The sequence below is a fragment of the Harmonia axyridis genome, chromosome 1, assembly GCF_914767665.1.
Source record: "Harmonia axyridis chromosome 1, icHarAxyr1.1, whole genome shotgun sequence".
Lineage (NCBI taxonomy): Eukaryota > Metazoa > Arthropoda > Insecta > Coleoptera > Coccinellidae > Harmonia > Harmonia axyridis.
Genome location: NC_059501.1, coordinates 57,100,429 through 57,117,915, shown reverse-complemented (window position 1 = coordinate 57,117,915; position 17,487 = coordinate 57,100,429). Strand labels below are relative to the sequence as shown.

Sequence of the window (17,487 nt, the reverse complement as noted above, 5' to 3'; positions counted from 1 at the left end):
GAACGCCTTGCGGGCGCAACGCTGAATACTCCCTCACCAAACGAGCAGCACCCAGATCTTCTTCATCAATTATAGTGAATATTCTGTTTATATCATTCTTAGTCTTTGAGACTTTGATTATGATTACCGAACCACGATCTTCGATATCTGAAGATAGCATATTCACCAACTCTCGTGTTCTGCAGGCGCCAAAGATTTCCATTATTAAAACAACCTTCAAAATTATGAATGTAAAAATCTTATCAACAGAGGAAATCAAAATGAAACTTTTACCTTATACATCAAAAAAACGTCATTAGGAGCTTCACTCAAGAATGTCTTGAGCTGCTCCCGGGACAACACTGATGATTTTTTAGGAACGTATCCTTTATTTTTGTTCTTAACAAATGCTTCGACTTCATCGAATAATTTGACATCAGTTTTTTCCTTCAAATGTAGCATTGATCTTAACATCGATAGTTTCGGCCATAACGTGTTTGGAGAATATTTCTGGGACTGGGGATCGAATGAATTAATCATACATCAAGAATAACAAGAATCAGAGCAACATACCAAATCTTGGAAATATGCTAACAAAATACTATCGCTCACACCGTCCACCAATTTTTTTCTTTTCCACTCCTGAAAGCATTCGTACTCTTTACTGTAGGCAGCTTGAGATTTGGCTGGAACCAAAGATTCACGGGCCTTTGCCGCTTGAGTTTCGACGTAGTTCGACATTTTTTCATTAATTTTATTTTTGACAAGACGTCAAAATGAAACCAGTCAACCAAGATTCTCAGAAACATGGCCCATAGCAACGTTAAAAATTTAATTATTACAAAAATATACAATCTAATAATAATTTTTCCTTATCAGATTGTTTCAATCAGAAAAAAACTATTGATTACACCACGGGAAATATGAATACATTTCCCTCGGTTGTCTATACATCCCTCGGGCTCCGCCCTCGGGATGTAACTTTGACAACCTCGGGAAATATACTATTCATATTTCCCTAGTTGTAATAATAGCTATTTAATTTCAGAGCTCTATCATCAGTGGGTATTAGCGGAGATGTACATTTTTTTCGATATCGCCATTTTCCCAATTTTTGCGAATAACTCGAAAACAAAAGAAGGTGGCCAAACATGAGTAGTACTCTTGTTAGTTCCCCAGAAGAAGATAACGGGAATGGGGAATCAGATTTTGTCTATCTCCTCTGATTTAGAAGATGTAGTGCTAAAACATCGAAATTTGCCACCCTGTACATAATTTTCATAAGGCGAAACGCTAAAAATTAAAAAAAAAAACTAATATTGAGCCGACTTTATCGAAATAGTGAATTCATAAGCGGTTAAAATATGGTGGAAGATTTTATTTGCTTCCGCTGGCCACTTACGTTTTCAACCATTCAAAAACGATTAAAAAGATTCTAGACTATTTTCGACTCCCGGAAAAGATTTGAGCTTAACATAGCTGCTTCTACGATGCTTTTTAACGAATTATGGGTAAGGTTATAATTATTATTAAATTATTATATTATAATTATTATTAATTATTAAAATTAATTTAAATATTTCCTAATAAAATACGATGTAATTAGTTTTCGAACAAAATTTACAGGGAAAATGGAGGGTGGAAGCTAACGGAAAAACGAAACATTTTGAAGTAAACAAATATGTACTTCCCAGATTCAACATCGACATTTCTCACCCGAAGGTTATATACTATGCCAGCAGGTATTTGGAATTGAAAGTTTGTTCCAAGTACAACTTCGACCAGGAAGTCAAGGGTAAAGCGTTTGTCAAAGTGACTGATACTGGTGGAAACATGAAACCCCTTTATGAAATTCATCAGGTAATTTTGATATACATAACATAAACATTCTCATAATTTGTGATGAAGCTTAAATTCATGGTCACCATATTTTTGAATACTGATATTGAAAGTCGTCTGCTTGAAGATTTTCCCCTGACGGAAAAAGTTGTTGAAAAGACTGACGTGAATCACCTTTCATACATTTTTCATGGACTAACTTTAAACAAAATAAAATTAGTGGACATTCTACACCTTTTCCAATTGTAATTCAGAAAGCGTAAAATGTAATTCAGAAAAGCAAATTGAATTTCAGAAGATGGAAATTGTAATTGGGAATAGAATAGGGAATTTGAAATTCAGAAACGGTAATTTGTATTTCAGATTAGCAATATGTAATTCAGAAAAGGGAAATTTGATTTCAGAAAATATAATTTGCAATTCAGAAATAGGAAATGTAATTCAGAATGTACTTCAGAATTAATAAAAATGATTAGCCATATACATATACAATTATTACTGAATCAGGATCGTTGCGGATCTGTTAGCCTGTCGGGAACTGCGACCAATTTGATCTTTTGTTCTTGAACCCTTCCTATTCATACAAACCCAAGGAGGCCGTCAATACTGTTAACGAAGCCGACTACATCCTTAGGAGTCTTGGATGTTACTTTGTGAGTATCCAGGACTGACTTTCCCAGATGAGTGGTTCTTAGGCTAGTCAACCCTTGACATTTGCACACTATGTGCTTCTACCTCCTTTTCATGAGCCTGCAAATCTCATCTGCTGACTTACCCATGCGGTACAAAAGGTATCTGCACCGACAGTGTCCTGTCAGCAGCTCTACCATTACCCGAAGCTCAGCTCATGGTAACTTCAAGAGCTTCCTGGTATAGGTCGGTTAAAGCACCATAAATTTCCTATCCTGATCAAGACCAGTCGAGTGTTCTTCAAAAGGGTTATTTTATTGTCACACTCTCATTGTTGGACTGCTGCCTATATTGATCTTTTCCAAGTCCACAAAAAGGCCCAGGACCAAAAGGTGCTAACCATCATGATTGTTTCGCAAGTTCATTGGCTTTTAGTTTCCTTCAATACCACAATGTCCCGGTAGCTACAATGAGTTAATAAAACACAGTGGCGACAATACGTTCAAATTGAGCCTAAAAATGGCGAATGGGGCGGGGCTTAACCATAAAGCTTAAGAATACCATTGACTGAACTGAACTGACAAAATAAAAATAAAAATTATTGAGCTTGATTGATTTGTATATAGGAAAAATGTATTCAACTGAAGTATACCTATTACAGTACATTAATAAAATGGGCTTTACATTTCGAATAAATTCAAAAAATCAGGTAAACAGAAAATGTAATCAAAAAGCCGCAATATTTAGGTTCAGAAACCAGCAGTCAATCAAAAACGAGACCACTTGTGTCGCCACTGTGGTTTATTATATTACTGTACTGGTACCCATATCTGAATACTACCTATGGTTGGACTGGTACCTCATATTTGGTGCTGCTCTGAATTACATTTACACATTACATTATCTGAAATTGAATTGATAATAATAACCACAAATAGAATAGAAATACAATTTTCCTTTTCTGAAATATTATTTGCTATTTCTGAAATCCAATTTATTATTCTGAATTATATCTGTGTTTTTCTGAATTACAACTTCCTAATATGAATTTCAATATCATTTAATATTAAATTTCGTTTTTATGGAACTATTCTGAAATCCCATTTTTTTTCCGAATTATACTTTCCTATTCTGGAATACATGTTCACTTTTCTGAAATTGAGCTTTGATTTTCTGAACTATAATTGGAAAAGTTGTAGTATTTTCAGACATCTTTAGCATTAGACTCCGTTTTGGCCTACTATTGCTACTTTGTACTGTTGTGGCACTAAAATCTAAGATAACTGACCGTCGACTTATGGACACCGACTTAATAGAAATAGAGTGATTCATCTGTAGCATATTGCTCAAATACCCATATATAGCTATAATTTCCTGCTTGCAGATGACCAATGGGTGTGCCAAATTCAAACTTCGGAATAGCCAGTTGAATCTAATGGATATTAAGAGGAAATACCCAATGTACGATCCAAAATTATTACTTTCTATTACTGCTACTGTGATAGAATATGGTAGCGATAAAATAGTCATAGATAACGTTAAAATCCCTATAGATTTGAAAGAATATAATATGAAGATCGTTTCCGAGAATGTATTTCAGCCAGGATTGCCATATCATGGTAAAGTTCAATACAGCAATGTTCACACGGATCTTAGAAATCATGTTGTTGAGATTTGCTACAATGTTGCTATCAAGAAGAGTTGGAACTATTTGAACAACGAAAAATGTAGAAATTTCACTCTGGACAGTGATAATAGTACATATTTTAGTATATTGCCTTTGAAGAGTTCTGTGGTTCATATGACGATAACTGTAAGTAATTTTAGGATTACAAATATTAATGAAATTTTTTAAAATTTCGTTACAATAACTCAAAAATATAAGGTGCGCAACTTAGCTCCTGCTGTTTCTTTGATGAAAATGCAACTTTATTATGACAAATGTTTACAAATCAATCATTTAAAGTATCACCATCGCTTCAAAGATGGTGATCAATCAGAATCAATCAAGGCGCGTTATTTCACTCAAAGCAGCATCTCTGAACTTTTGGAGCTCTAGATGCGCTGCAGCCGGCGATTTCTTCAATAAAAGAAGAAAATCAACAATTCCAGCAAATGAGGATTATTTGGTATAAAATCAGAAATATTCACACAACCAAAATTATACATGTTAAATTATCTAAATTTTCTAATGTTAGAAATGATACCCATCACCATCAACCAGGATGCAGAGTTTATTATAACAAACATAGTAAAACTAACTATACAAGTCAAAGTGAAACCAGTGAGGGACATATCGAAAGCGTGTGTTAGAGCGACAGTATCTTGGTACCAACCCTGTAGATTGGGTTTGATCATATATAGAGACTTATGCGCGTGATTGATTCTAACAATTATGGCTTCAGGATTCTATGGTCTCAGTATTACATGGGCTTAATATTAAATTATGAATTGCTAACATACATAAAGAAGTATGAACAGTCTGTTTACCATATATTTATGCTTGTTTAATGACGTTTTGGATATGTCAAAATCGACCAGCACTTACACTTGTCTGGAGTCATCTATTGCCAAACAGCGGTAACTTATAGCGTATTCGACTAGCCGCACCAATGCGAATTATTTCGAATTTTTGTGGTGCTGAATGACATAATTAGTTCGAATTTATTCGAACTGGTGCAGCCAGTCGATTATTATAAATAAATGAGAAAAATCAGTATGTATGTTATATGATTTCACCCATTGTCAAGCATATTCATCTTCTCCTCAATATTACAGCAGCTTAACTGTCAATTTCGAAATGAGCGCTCAAAAGTAAATAAATTATTTTCAGGCCAGGTCTTTGAATCATACGTTGATTGGGGATAGTTTGCTCGTTGTGAGAATATATTCCTCTCTCAATGATTACATTCTGTTGAGGCCAAATATTGTTATGAATAAAATATGTAGACCAATTCAACAAATACTGGTTATATATACTACTGACAAACTAAGAGAATCGGAAAATGTTACTTTTTATTCTATCGTAAGTATTTTCGCAATTATTTCTACGAATTAGCTACATTTGGATACAATTTTTCAGATAAAGAGCAAAGGAGTACTATATTCAGTTAACAAAATCAATAAAAAAATTCAACCTAAAACGCTGAACTATAAAAACGAGTTGAAAAATATTATAGGTACACCCCATAAGTACAACACAGAGGGTTCAACCATTGATAAATTCGTACTAAGATTCAATTTGGATAGTAGGATTATTGGAAAATATCAGATTTTATTGTTCTATATTGCAAGCAATGGAGAAACGATATCCGCTACTAGAGAAATCGATAGGGGACCGTGCTTTCGGAATAAGGTATGTGGAATATTTTTATTTTTAACAAATTTACTTTTTTTTGAATAGTGCTATTGATCATATTGAATAAAAAAACATCGACAATATTTGTTGACTAAATAAGATTAAAATTTTCTATTTCAAATCCGTCGTCTATACAAGGTTATTCAACTCAGGGGAACAGCTGTTTTGGTGTCGAGGTTTTTTGAGCTGATTCTATATCAATGGACTAGTTTAGTGATGTTTATAATACTATATTTGACACGATAGAATTAAAATATAGAGCAAAACTGATAAATCAGTGAAAACATTTTGAAAATCCATCAATAAATGAATGAGAAATAGATTATTTAAATTTACGTATTTTAGCGCGGAACGTCTTTGGTCTCCGACTCGTCTGTGACGTCACGCCACTTGCCTGTGATCGCTACACCATGAATTACGTTTCAATACTTAGCCGCGCCAAGGCTCTCGCGCCGTTTGTAGTTGTACAGTGTAGTTTTAACTCGAGTTTTGTTTTTATCACCATAATGGAATAGGGCTTCGTGAAAGGACAAAGTTATTTTTACTCAATAATTTATTTCAAACCAACTTACACCTTAGTATTTTTATTATCAGAAATAGACAGCTAGTACTGATAGGTACTTACATCAAAATGATCTTCACACACATATGAAGTAGTTTTAGATCCAATTAAGTCACGCCTCATTAATTTGCACGACTTCTTCCTTTGATTAATGTCATTTGGTACATGAAAAAACAATTTATTGGGGTTTTTAAGGCACAATACAATATTTGTAGGATTTTTTTTTATTTCAGCCATCGTGTAACGAACAAAACACGACACGAACGGCACAAGTGATTGTACATCAATGAATTCGTAAGCACTCTGCGAATACCAGTCGCCTCGTGTAAGTGGCGTGACGTCACACACTAGACGCTGCGTATTATGAAATTATTCTTCCAAGCGCAACTTCAAAGTCCCATAACTTTTTCATTTCTAGAGATATTTCAATGATTCTTCCACATTTTTGTTTCATTTTACTTATAGGTAAATTTTTAGAATTAATCCTTAACAAATAAAATGAAAACTAGTCCATTAGATGTCCTGAATTCAAATAACGGATTCATTTTTACCTAGAAGCTCAAACTTTTAAAATATACAATTTTAGAGAAATATAAGTTACATCATTTTAACTCAAATCCAAAAGTGTTGTTAACAAAATTTACGATACGGAATTTTCATTTTAGTTATACAAAATACAATATTATGTCGTACTTACAAACAAAAAAAAAAACACTGGATAAATCAAATAGTCACTCAACACTTCGAAAGCTTCTTTTCCGTGACATTCTTGAATGTTTTCTTAAACAGTCCCTTTTTAAACTCCAGCCAGTAATCTGCCATCATGTGCATGTCCCATCTCCCTTGGTAGCGGTACTCCATACTTTTAATATCTTGGTGAAATATATTACCTTGTTCATCACTCATGTCTCCTAAATTTTCTGGGAAACGGTCCAAGTGGCTGTGTAAATAGTGTATTTTAATACTCATATTGCACCCTTAGTATTTTAAACTATTAAGCATCTTGTTAACCCTTTCAACATAGTTTTGAGTTTTATGTTTGCCTAGAAAATTTTCTATAACTGCAACAAATGATGTTCAAGCTTCTCGTTCAACTTCATTCATTGAATTTATAAAGGCAGGATCCTTAATTAATTATCTTATTTGTTGGCCGTCAAATATCCCTGCTTTGAGTTTTTCTGTGCTCAATAATGCATTTTTATATGAGTATATGCAAAACATGACCCATTCTTATCAAAAGCCTTTACAAATAACTTCATTAAGCCCAAATTTATATGAAACGGAAGAAGTATGATTTTTTTCTCTTACTTACCCGAGTTAGGGAATTGAAAGGGTCAGTTCAGGTACCTGATAGGTAATGGTTCCATTATTTTTAGATTTACATGAATTTTCTCAATTGCAGACTGATAATAAAACCATAGGGGAGGGTGGGACAACTCAAGGTTTAACGAGGTATAACTTGCTCAAAAATGCGAATGAAACAATGTTTGTTGATTGAGACACAACTTTTGATACTTATTCAATACACCAACACACAAAATTAACAATTCTACTCTTCGTTCATCGAGGCGCTACGCGCTATATTAATACACATTATTCATTCTTCATGAAAATTGTATCAATTTGTTTCGTTATATTGTGTTTTTTTCTTCATCTGATATTGTTGGTGGTTTTCCGGAATTTTTTTTTTGTCCTCAGAGTTTATTCTCTTTTCCTCTTTCTTATTCAAAGAACTTGGTCCAGCATTCTCAAAGTCCTTATGATTGCTTTGGTTCTCGCTGTTTTTGATTTTTCTTTGAGTTGGTCTTTATAGGACGAATTTGTGATTATTTTAGTACTCGAGACTCACTTGCCCCAATGTGTCATAAGAAGTGAAATTAATGTTTTGCAAAGTACGCTTATGTTTGACAACGTTCTAAATATCAAGCCTAATAACATGAGTTTGATGTTATATGATGTATTCTATGAAATATTTAGAATTTCCCTATAAATTAGGAAAAATCCTTGTTTAATTCACCTGGAATATAACAAGACAAAAGTTGTATCCCGATAAATCTCCACATTTACTTAAGTTACACTATTTTTCATAAAGTTTTTCATTGATACTGTGAGGTAATTGTATCACTCATGAACTGTATTCATTTTTGCTGGATATATTGCCGGTCAAGAAATATATTGCGAAAGACGCACTTGCCCCGTATGGCTCACTTGCCCCACTCTCTTCTACCTGATGCATTAATGAAGATATAAATATGTTTAGAACTCTCATAAATGAATATACCGAATGAAACCCACATTGGTAGATAAGTTGATGTATTTAAAAAAGTAGAGCTGTTAGAGAAAAACGGATTGCATGAGAAGATTATGCGTCCCAAATATGGTAGAAATCAGCTCTGAAATCCAATTCACCAAAAAAGAATTTTTCCTATTGTTATCAATAATATTAAAAGTTTTATCATTAGACTTAACCGTAATTATATTCACCCAGGTTTGTAGGACATTAAACTTGATCATTATGAATTTAGACCTAATCTATCTTCTTCTTCAGGATCCGGTTCTGAATGGGTCATACTGACAATTTTAAATTTTTGTGTTTCTGAATAATTCGCAAAACTGCAGTTGAACCACTCGCATAGGTTTATTAACCAGGACACTTCGTTTTGCTTTTATCTTTTTCCCTGAATGATGTTTCTCAGCAATGTTTACTTTTCTCCTCTCATAAGATGTATGTATTCAAGTTTTCGACTCTTGATGGTTGTCATAACCTAACAATTTTCATTCCGTCTCATAGTGGGGCAAGATACCCAGAATGTTGGCAAAAAATCAAAAAATTGTTTCTAACTTAAGAAATGATTTATTTATTCATTTATAAGGTACAAAGCCCATTAAAAATTAAAGTGTAAAAAAAACACGGGTAGGGGTTCGCATTCCGACAGAAAAGAATTCGGGGCTACTAAAAAATTAAGAATTTTAATGAATAATTATCTCCAATGAAAAACAAAAAAACAACTTCGATACATATTTTGATTATTTAGAAATCAGAATCGGTATCATTTTAAATATCTTCTTCTTCCTCTTTTTCTTCTGATGATGAATCAAATGGAGATGAAACTTTCAACAATTGCAAAGCTTCCCTTGGAATTTTTTCTTGTTTCCTTTTTTTTATTTTCCTTTTGCTTGTAATTACTGGATCGCTACTGATCAAAAATAAGTTAAAGATATCCTAATTACTTTTGGATCTACTACACTTTCTGGAATTATGTTCTCTGTATCTTTTGAAATCCTTATTCCGTGCTTCCTGAGCTTACTCACTCAACTGTCCAATAGGTAAAAGTGCAGAAGATATGATTTCAGGTCCATGTATTGAATATTTATGCATGGTTGGTGACATATTGTATGAAGGATACAAAGAGATGAAATATTTAGCCGTTTCATGAGCATAGGATCGAAATTTATCAACATCAATTTCAAAACCACTTGCGACAGCTATCATTACGATATGATTTTTTTTTATTAACACCAGGTCAATTTTTGTTATATCTGCTGACAATTCCGCATTTTGAAAGAATCTCCTTGCCGTATTGCCATCATTAGTGTTCCCAAAACCAGGCTTAGGAGTATCGACAATTAGACCACAGCGACCTTTAAACTCTTTCTGAATTCTGGCTTTATTTTCAGCAACTATATCTTTTTCTTTTCCTCGAGCCTGTCATTTTTTTATTGGCAATTTGTACGCAATGTGAAGCAGACACTCAAACATGCGAATCCATCCATGCAATACTGAAAATCCAATTTCCTAGTTCTCAGTGTTTACACTTATACTAATCATGTCTTCAATGTTATTGAACATTTTTTGATTTTGCCATATCAACTTTTTTTAACATATCAACCGGACTGGAACCATACATGTTATGAATACAGCAGAATCGCTGGCTTCAGAACCATGGAAGGCTTGCTTGTAGGAACTATGTCCTGATGAACCATCAAAACCCCATTTTGTTAACAAACAAAGTTGATCTAACTCCGAGTCTGCAACATGAGTAGCAACGACTTCCCTGATACTTTGCAGTAATCTTCGAACAGTGTGGTCCAGTACTGGTCTTGTAAAGGCACTTCTACTGATGTTTCTGTCGCTTGGAAATTTTCAGGGTAACAATTTCTTTTTGCACCTTGTACTATCTTGTAAGATGGGAATCTATTCGGAGCACTTGTCCTCACTACGTCATATTGGTGCCGCGACAATTTTCCACTAATTAAAACGGCAAGAGCATCTTTTCCTGACAGCACATTCTGACTTGAAGCTTATTGATTTTTGGTATGCAGCCTTATATTTTGCTGCTCTTGTTGGGGTAGTTGTTGTGATTTCTTTTATCACTTGTGAAGCTTCAGATCTTGAATTCATTTGCGCGGAAAAGCTCAGTACAGTTCCCGATGTAGACTCTCGCAATACTTGGCTTTTTGATCTTTCAGAACTAGATTCAAAATCCTCTTCTGGCCTACCTCGAAGATGGACTTTTGGATGGAAAAAGTAATTTGTCTCTAGCCATTTCTTGTTTCTCGCGATTAAAACATCATATGTACGGGAAGCCTTGATCCATCGGGATTTGTATTTGGATTTAAATAATGTGAATGTTTTTCTATTGTTTTCATTACTTAATAATTGAGGTAATTCCGTTGCTAAATATTGAAACTGGTGTAGAATTCTACTCCCACATCTCCTCATTATTTTTACAAGATCAAGACCAGTGGTTGGAAGATCTATAAAAGAAAGGAAATGACACTTATTAGTTCTTCGAACTGTGTAGACTTCACTCAGTTACTTCAATTGAAAACATATTTTAAATCATGGATCGAGACCTTTCTTAAATTAAAATATTTTTCGGGCCACATTTTGGGCTGCTAATGATTATTATTATTATTAGTATATAAGACTTGATTTTTTATTCCATTCAGCTTTCTCAACATACAAATGAATTGAACAAATAAATATAAACAAGCTAGTTGTATGAACACCGGGGCGGGTTACGTTGCATTACCATTATGTATCAAAACTACTCATAAAATTAATGTCCTATTGAGTTAAAAGGTTACAAAAGGTAAACAAGGACAAGTGTATTTGAAAGAGAACTCCTCAAGCTTTCGATTGAATATAAAATGAAAGCGGTATCTGGTGGAGCTCTATAACAAAAAATCCAAAATATATACGTGACATGCAAAAATTTCAATTATTGCCTTATTGACCAACTATATTTAAAAATATTATCACATTCAAATAGTGCAATTATCGTCACTTACCTGAGGTTGAAGCCTCCATATTTGTTTTTCTAGAATTATTACGAAATAATAACAAACTAACTATCCAAAAGTTGAGCAAACAATGAAGTAAAGTTGACAGCTTATCAAAATATTTTGATACAGTGACAATCATAGCCAACGTACAAGTCATTAAAGGTTCTGTGGGATAAATAAGGGTATTATATAATCCGTAGGATGGTTTACTACGTATTCTATACAAAAAAAATCCTCGATACTGATTTTTATTTTTTGCCAACTTTCTGGGTAGGTATCTTGCCCCACTGTGCGTCTGAGCAATTGCTTAGACTCAATAAGACAATACCTATCATTATCACACGCTCGTTCAATACATAACACTTGCCATTCAAAATTACCAGGTTGAAGCCTTCTGGTCAGATTCTAAGGTCTATCCTGGAGGAAAAACAATGTTGAATATAAAAACAACGACTCCTTCATTCTGTGCCATCTCAGCAGTAGATGCTTCAGTAGAATTCATGGGCTCTTCCGATAATTTGAACGCTCATTCCCTTTTGAGAAACCTTTATCAAGAACCACCACCTCCGACGTCGAACAGGAAGTCCTGCATTACACAGCATAGGAAGAATATTCAAGGTCAGTATATATTGAGAGAACATGCTACATCATTAGACTAAAGTGAATATTTAAGTATTCTTCATATGTGTTGTTAGTATACCTACTAGTATTATCTATAATATACACAAGTTCTTACAAACCTTCCAAATGATTTAGTTAAGAGTGTAAGACTATTGAACACACATTTATTAGCTGTGATAAAATAAAACTTAGTAATTACCAAAAAAAAATTTTTAAAGTTTAATGTGGTTTCTTCAGGTTACATTTCGACTGATGCCGATCAATCATATATGTGTACCGAACCTTATCCTTTGAGACCATTCTCCTTTCAAAATTCGAAAAATAGACCTTGTGACGAAATATTCTATGCTCAATAAGTCAGTGAGCCATACTTGTGTTTTGTAGCCACAATTAAAATTTAATCATCGTACAATATGTGTGAGGAGCTGCCTTTTGTTCATTTAGGATGAGTGAGGAGACGAGAATATTTTGAACAGCTTAGCGAGTTATATAAAAAGCGATATTTGGCTTATCGTCTAGATAAAAAGCTACTACGAAGTACCAGCAGAACTATAAATACGATGATGGTTTTTAGTCAGGTGTGAAACAGGAAGGCCGTACACGAAGAGCTAGAGGTACAGGGTGTGTAATAAGAACGGTCCCAAACCAAGATTCCATTCTTAATTCTTAGGCCATTGGCTTCGCAAATTGTGAACCAATGGAGATCATGAAAGGCCTATTACAAAGTCACCAGATCAGAAATTCGGGACACTACTGTAATCGTTGCCGGTGATGCTCAACCGTCAGGGGTGACACAAGATGGGGTCGATAATACTGCAGTCCAAAAGACCTTATCCGGTGGTAAACCGTTCGAACAGTTACAGGATGGCCTTGTTCTCCTAACCACTCCTCAGCCAAAGATCGAATTGTCGCAAATCGGTCTCTAATGGCCATAAGTCTTAGACGTCGATCTTGAACTTCATTTATGCCCTTCGACGTCCGGTGCCTACTCTTCTTCGATTTTGGTCATAATCAAACCACGCTCGACAACATCTCATAAGAGTAGTTGGATTTCTGTTCCTACGGGTAGCGATTTCTCGAAATGACAACCCCGCCTCCCGTAGACCAGTAATTCGACCTCTTTCAAATTAGTTTGTTGGCGATATATTCCGCGTAAACATGCTCTAGACATTTGAACAACAACTAAACATTGACTTTGGATCTCCTCGAACAGTTTGTTTGTTGTAAAATATAAAAAACTTGCAAAAAACGACTACAAAATTTAAGTAACAAAAATTGTTTTTCACGATTTTTTTCTTCAAATTCAATCACTTACTCCTTGCTATACCATCTATGTTTTACAAAAAAAAATCAAAATTTAAAAAGCTCCTTTTGGTGTTGCAGTTTCTTTGTCAGTTAATATACATGCACTCACTTAAAATTGAGTATTATTGGTTGTTTGGTGCGGCGTTCTTAGCCAATTTCGAAGGTGCGTCTTCTCTCAGAGAATTACGGTGTTTCCTCCCGGGAGCACTGACGGAATCATCAGTTTGGAACTCGGTGATCCCTGCCAAATACACGTTGCATCTACATAGCAGCGCATGGTGACTTTGCATTAAAATGATTGGGCTTGGGCTTATATCCCAAACGGTTCTGATCTTCCGAGAGATGTGCACACTAGGATGCGAAGCTGCAATATGTGGCGTGCTGTGAATTATGCTATGAGCTGCATATGATAGTCGCTGGTGTCCGATCCACAAGCTAGGAGCAGTATCGTTGAGTCTCTACAACGCTGTGCAGTGTGGTCACAGTTTTTTCCATTTTGCCGTGGCCTTCTCAGCCTATTTCGAAAGTGCCCCTCTTTTGGAGGTTCGCGGTGATTCGTCCTGGAATCACTGATGGAATCATCAGTTTGGCAGTCAGTGATGATTTTGCCGTAGAATGGTTGGACTTATATCACTAGCGCTATAACCTCCGTGCTCTTTTTTCGAAAAAATAAGATATCAGAAAGCATATAATAGATATCTCGATTCGTTCTCGAGTAAAATGACGCATATGAAAAATGAATATTTGAATATCTCGAACAGAAACCAAGATATAGCGAGATATTTGAAACCGTCATATTTTTAGAAATGTCCTGTAATTTGAGAACGAATGAAGATATCTGAGATCTGCTTTTCAGTATCTGATTATTTCGAAAAAAAAAACTTGGGGTCCTTGAACATTTTTTCTCTAATAGTTCTCGAGATGCTTTCAATGAGCATCGAATTTGCGACACCCTGCGATTTATTTTCACATGTAGTTTTTAAATAAGAGTCACTAAAGTAGCAATTTATATATTCTGCTTGTACTAATATCTACTTGCATTTAGTTTTTTTCACATGTAGAAGACTTTTAAACCTTGATTTTTCCTCACATACTCGTATCGTTAGTAGCTTTTAATATTCTTCCTTATTGAAATATGAATATTATATATAATTTAATTCTAACTCTGAAGGGAACCTAGGTGCAAATTCCTTAAGATTGATCATCAAAATAGTTACTGTAGTATACGTGAGGTGAATGTTTTTTGAGTTGATAGAACACCCAATTGATCAAAATTCTGTGTTTTGCTAAGAAATTTAATTTTTTAGTACCGTCCTTTTATACTGATCCAACGTCTGATGCAGACATGGGAAAGACCCGAAGGAAACGATATGTTTACTCCTTTTCAGAAGATTTTGATGCATACGACACATTCACAGTGAGTATTATCAAATATTTAGAATTTTGAATGAAAGAACCTTCATTTCTAGAAATTTGGTACAGTAGTCATAACCAATCTCAGAGTAGTGACTAAACCATGCTATACAGGTGAGAATTTAGAAATGTATAAAGTGGGTTGAAATATCAATTCATATTCATCTTTCTGATTGCAGGTCCCAAGGTTTCATCATACAGTCCAGGTAACCATATATTTCATGAATTGAATAAATCAATGAATCATTGAAAATGCCTAGTTATTTTTTTAAAACATTAAGTCCATTTTAGCTCCGTTTCAGACTGATCATTATAATCTACATAGTGAAGGTCAGGAAGTTTCTGTGAGATCTTATTTTCCCGAAACCTGGTTATGGGAACTTGCTGGTGTTCGGTGAGTATATTTTCAAATCAAATCAAATAATTTATTTCCAAATCAATGTACAATACATGAAGAAGAACATGTCAGAATAACAAAAAATAGAATACAAGTTAATATAAATCAGCTATACTAATCCTTTACACTTACAGTGATCTAAATATTCTTGAACATTATAAGGTTCAGTTTCAATTAGAAAGTTTGATATTTCTCTTTTAAAATTTTTGAAATTATTGATTTGTTGAATCTTTCTTGGTAAAGAGTTATACAATTTCAGGCACATATATTTGACATTCTTCTCAGTCAAAGTAAAATAGTGTTGGGGAAAATGAAAGGGAATCATTTTCCTTGTACTATTAGTATTTCTGAATTTTTCGAAATAAGAACTTTGCTGCCGGAAGAAGAGTAGGCACTTTTTCACGTATAGCCCCGTTAATGTTAGTATTCCATTCCTCCGAAAAACACCGCGGCAGGAATTTCTGTATTTCATGTTATTCATAATACGTATTGCCGATTTCTGTACAATAAATACTTATATCGGATGTATCAGAAGCATTACCCCATATCATTTTTGAATTACTAATTCGATGAAGATTACCTACTGAAGTAAAAGTGAATTGAATAAAAATTGATTTCAAACAACATGGGCTGATTTTTCATGCAGAAAGTTTTAGAGCATCTCTTTCAACTGCAAAATTATTGGTAACTACTTTTGGATTAATTTCGATTCGAATTTTGATTGAATTGGCTGAACGACAGTAGATGTGCATAAAATGATACTATCACAGCGTCCATATCTCTGTGTTCCAATAGTACCTAATTTTGTATAGATTGTCCCAAATTCGATGCAAACTGAAAGCATCTCGAGAACTATAAGACTTCAATTTACAAAGACCCCCATCTCCTTTTTCGAAATATTGATGTACAACGTTGCTTCCGCCGTTTGCAATAGATGGCTGTAGCGGTAAGTGCTAAGATTAATAGAACGTATAGATGCCATACAATAAGTATTTGTAAACATAAGGCCATCGAAATATTAGTTGATTTCTGTCTCCATCATAAAATTATTCTCGATTAAACATCTCAGCTTCTCGTCAGTTACGGGAAGTTTTAATTTTCTACTTCAATATGAGGCTGAGTCTCATAGAATGCTCTCAAATACCTATAGTGAGGCCGTATTAGTGAAAGAACATGATATCAGTAAACAGATCATAGATATCTTGATACGTTCCTGGGTTACAGGGAGTTTCTGAAAAATGACTTTTTCAAATATTTCGCTATATCGATTTTTTCAATAATTTTTATGCCTTATATGATACTCGTAACAGATCATATAGAAATTAATTACCGTTTTAGACAAATAGGGGAGAGTTGGTGGATTTTGAATGGAACACCCTATATTTTTTGAAGCAGTTTTTTAGCCGCATATTCGTTGTCATCCGTTTCATAAAAAAAACGTTTTAGAATTTTTCGAATATCTTGAATAGAAACCAAGATATATTTTCGAAACCGTAATTTTTCAGAAACGCTCTGTTACTCGAGAACGTATCAAGATATCTATAATCTGGTTTCTGATATCTTATTATTTCGAAAAAAGAGATTGGAGGTTCTGGAGATGTGTTCTCTAAGTACTATAGTTCTCGAGGTGCTTTCAGAGAACATCGTATTTGGGACGCCCTATACTTCTATTACCGTACTGTCTGTTAAAATGCTTGTCTCGACAGTTCACCGTTAAAGTTTTGTATAAATTAATTTCCAAGTCCAGCAACATCTTCACTACAGGACGGGTCATTTAGAGCTATCACACTTTCAGGATCAAAAGATCAGATCATCAGTTTTTGATCTCAAGCAACCGGGATCCTCGACTTTGAGAACATCGCTCAAGTATCCAATTGAGCAGGTTACCAAGCACTATTCAGGAATTCTTACAATTTGAAAAGAACTGCGAGGTCAATATCATACTCTGACCTTAACTTGCACCCATGCAATTTGCAATTATTTCAAGAAATAATAAACAAAGTAGTTTGGTGCAACAGACCTTAGCATTACTCAACATATATCCATTGTTGTATAACAGCAATATTTTTTACTTTCAAAATTTGACTAAAGTGA

The 17,487-nt window shown here is 34.2% G+C and overlaps 1 protein-coding gene across 2 annotated transcripts in view; it reads left to right on the top strand.

Moving 5' to 3' along the window:
* LOC123679245 (pregnancy zone protein-like) overlaps nucleotides 1–17,487 on the top strand; it is a 44,127-nt gene that overhangs the window by 14,451 nt on the left and 12,189 nt on the right. For both annotated transcript variants that reach the window (XM_045616732.1, XM_045616741.1), the window contains exons 5-13: nucleotides 1,606–1,839; nucleotides 3,833–4,261; nucleotides 5,282–5,473; nucleotides 5,531–5,803; nucleotides 12,041–12,275; nucleotides 14,891–15,000; nucleotides 15,053–15,110; nucleotides 15,176–15,202; nucleotides 15,288–15,390. In XM_045616732.1, coding sequence (XP_045472688.1) covers nucleotides 1,606–1,839; nucleotides 3,833–4,261; nucleotides 5,282–5,473; nucleotides 5,531–5,803; nucleotides 12,041–12,275; nucleotides 14,891–15,000; nucleotides 15,053–15,110; nucleotides 15,176–15,202; nucleotides 15,288–15,390 — 1,661 coding nt within the window. The remainder of the gene's footprint in view (nucleotides 1–1,605; nucleotides 1,840–3,832; nucleotides 4,262–5,281; nucleotides 5,474–5,530; nucleotides 5,804–12,040; nucleotides 12,276–14,890; nucleotides 15,001–15,052; nucleotides 15,111–15,175; nucleotides 15,203–15,287; nucleotides 15,391–17,487) is intronic.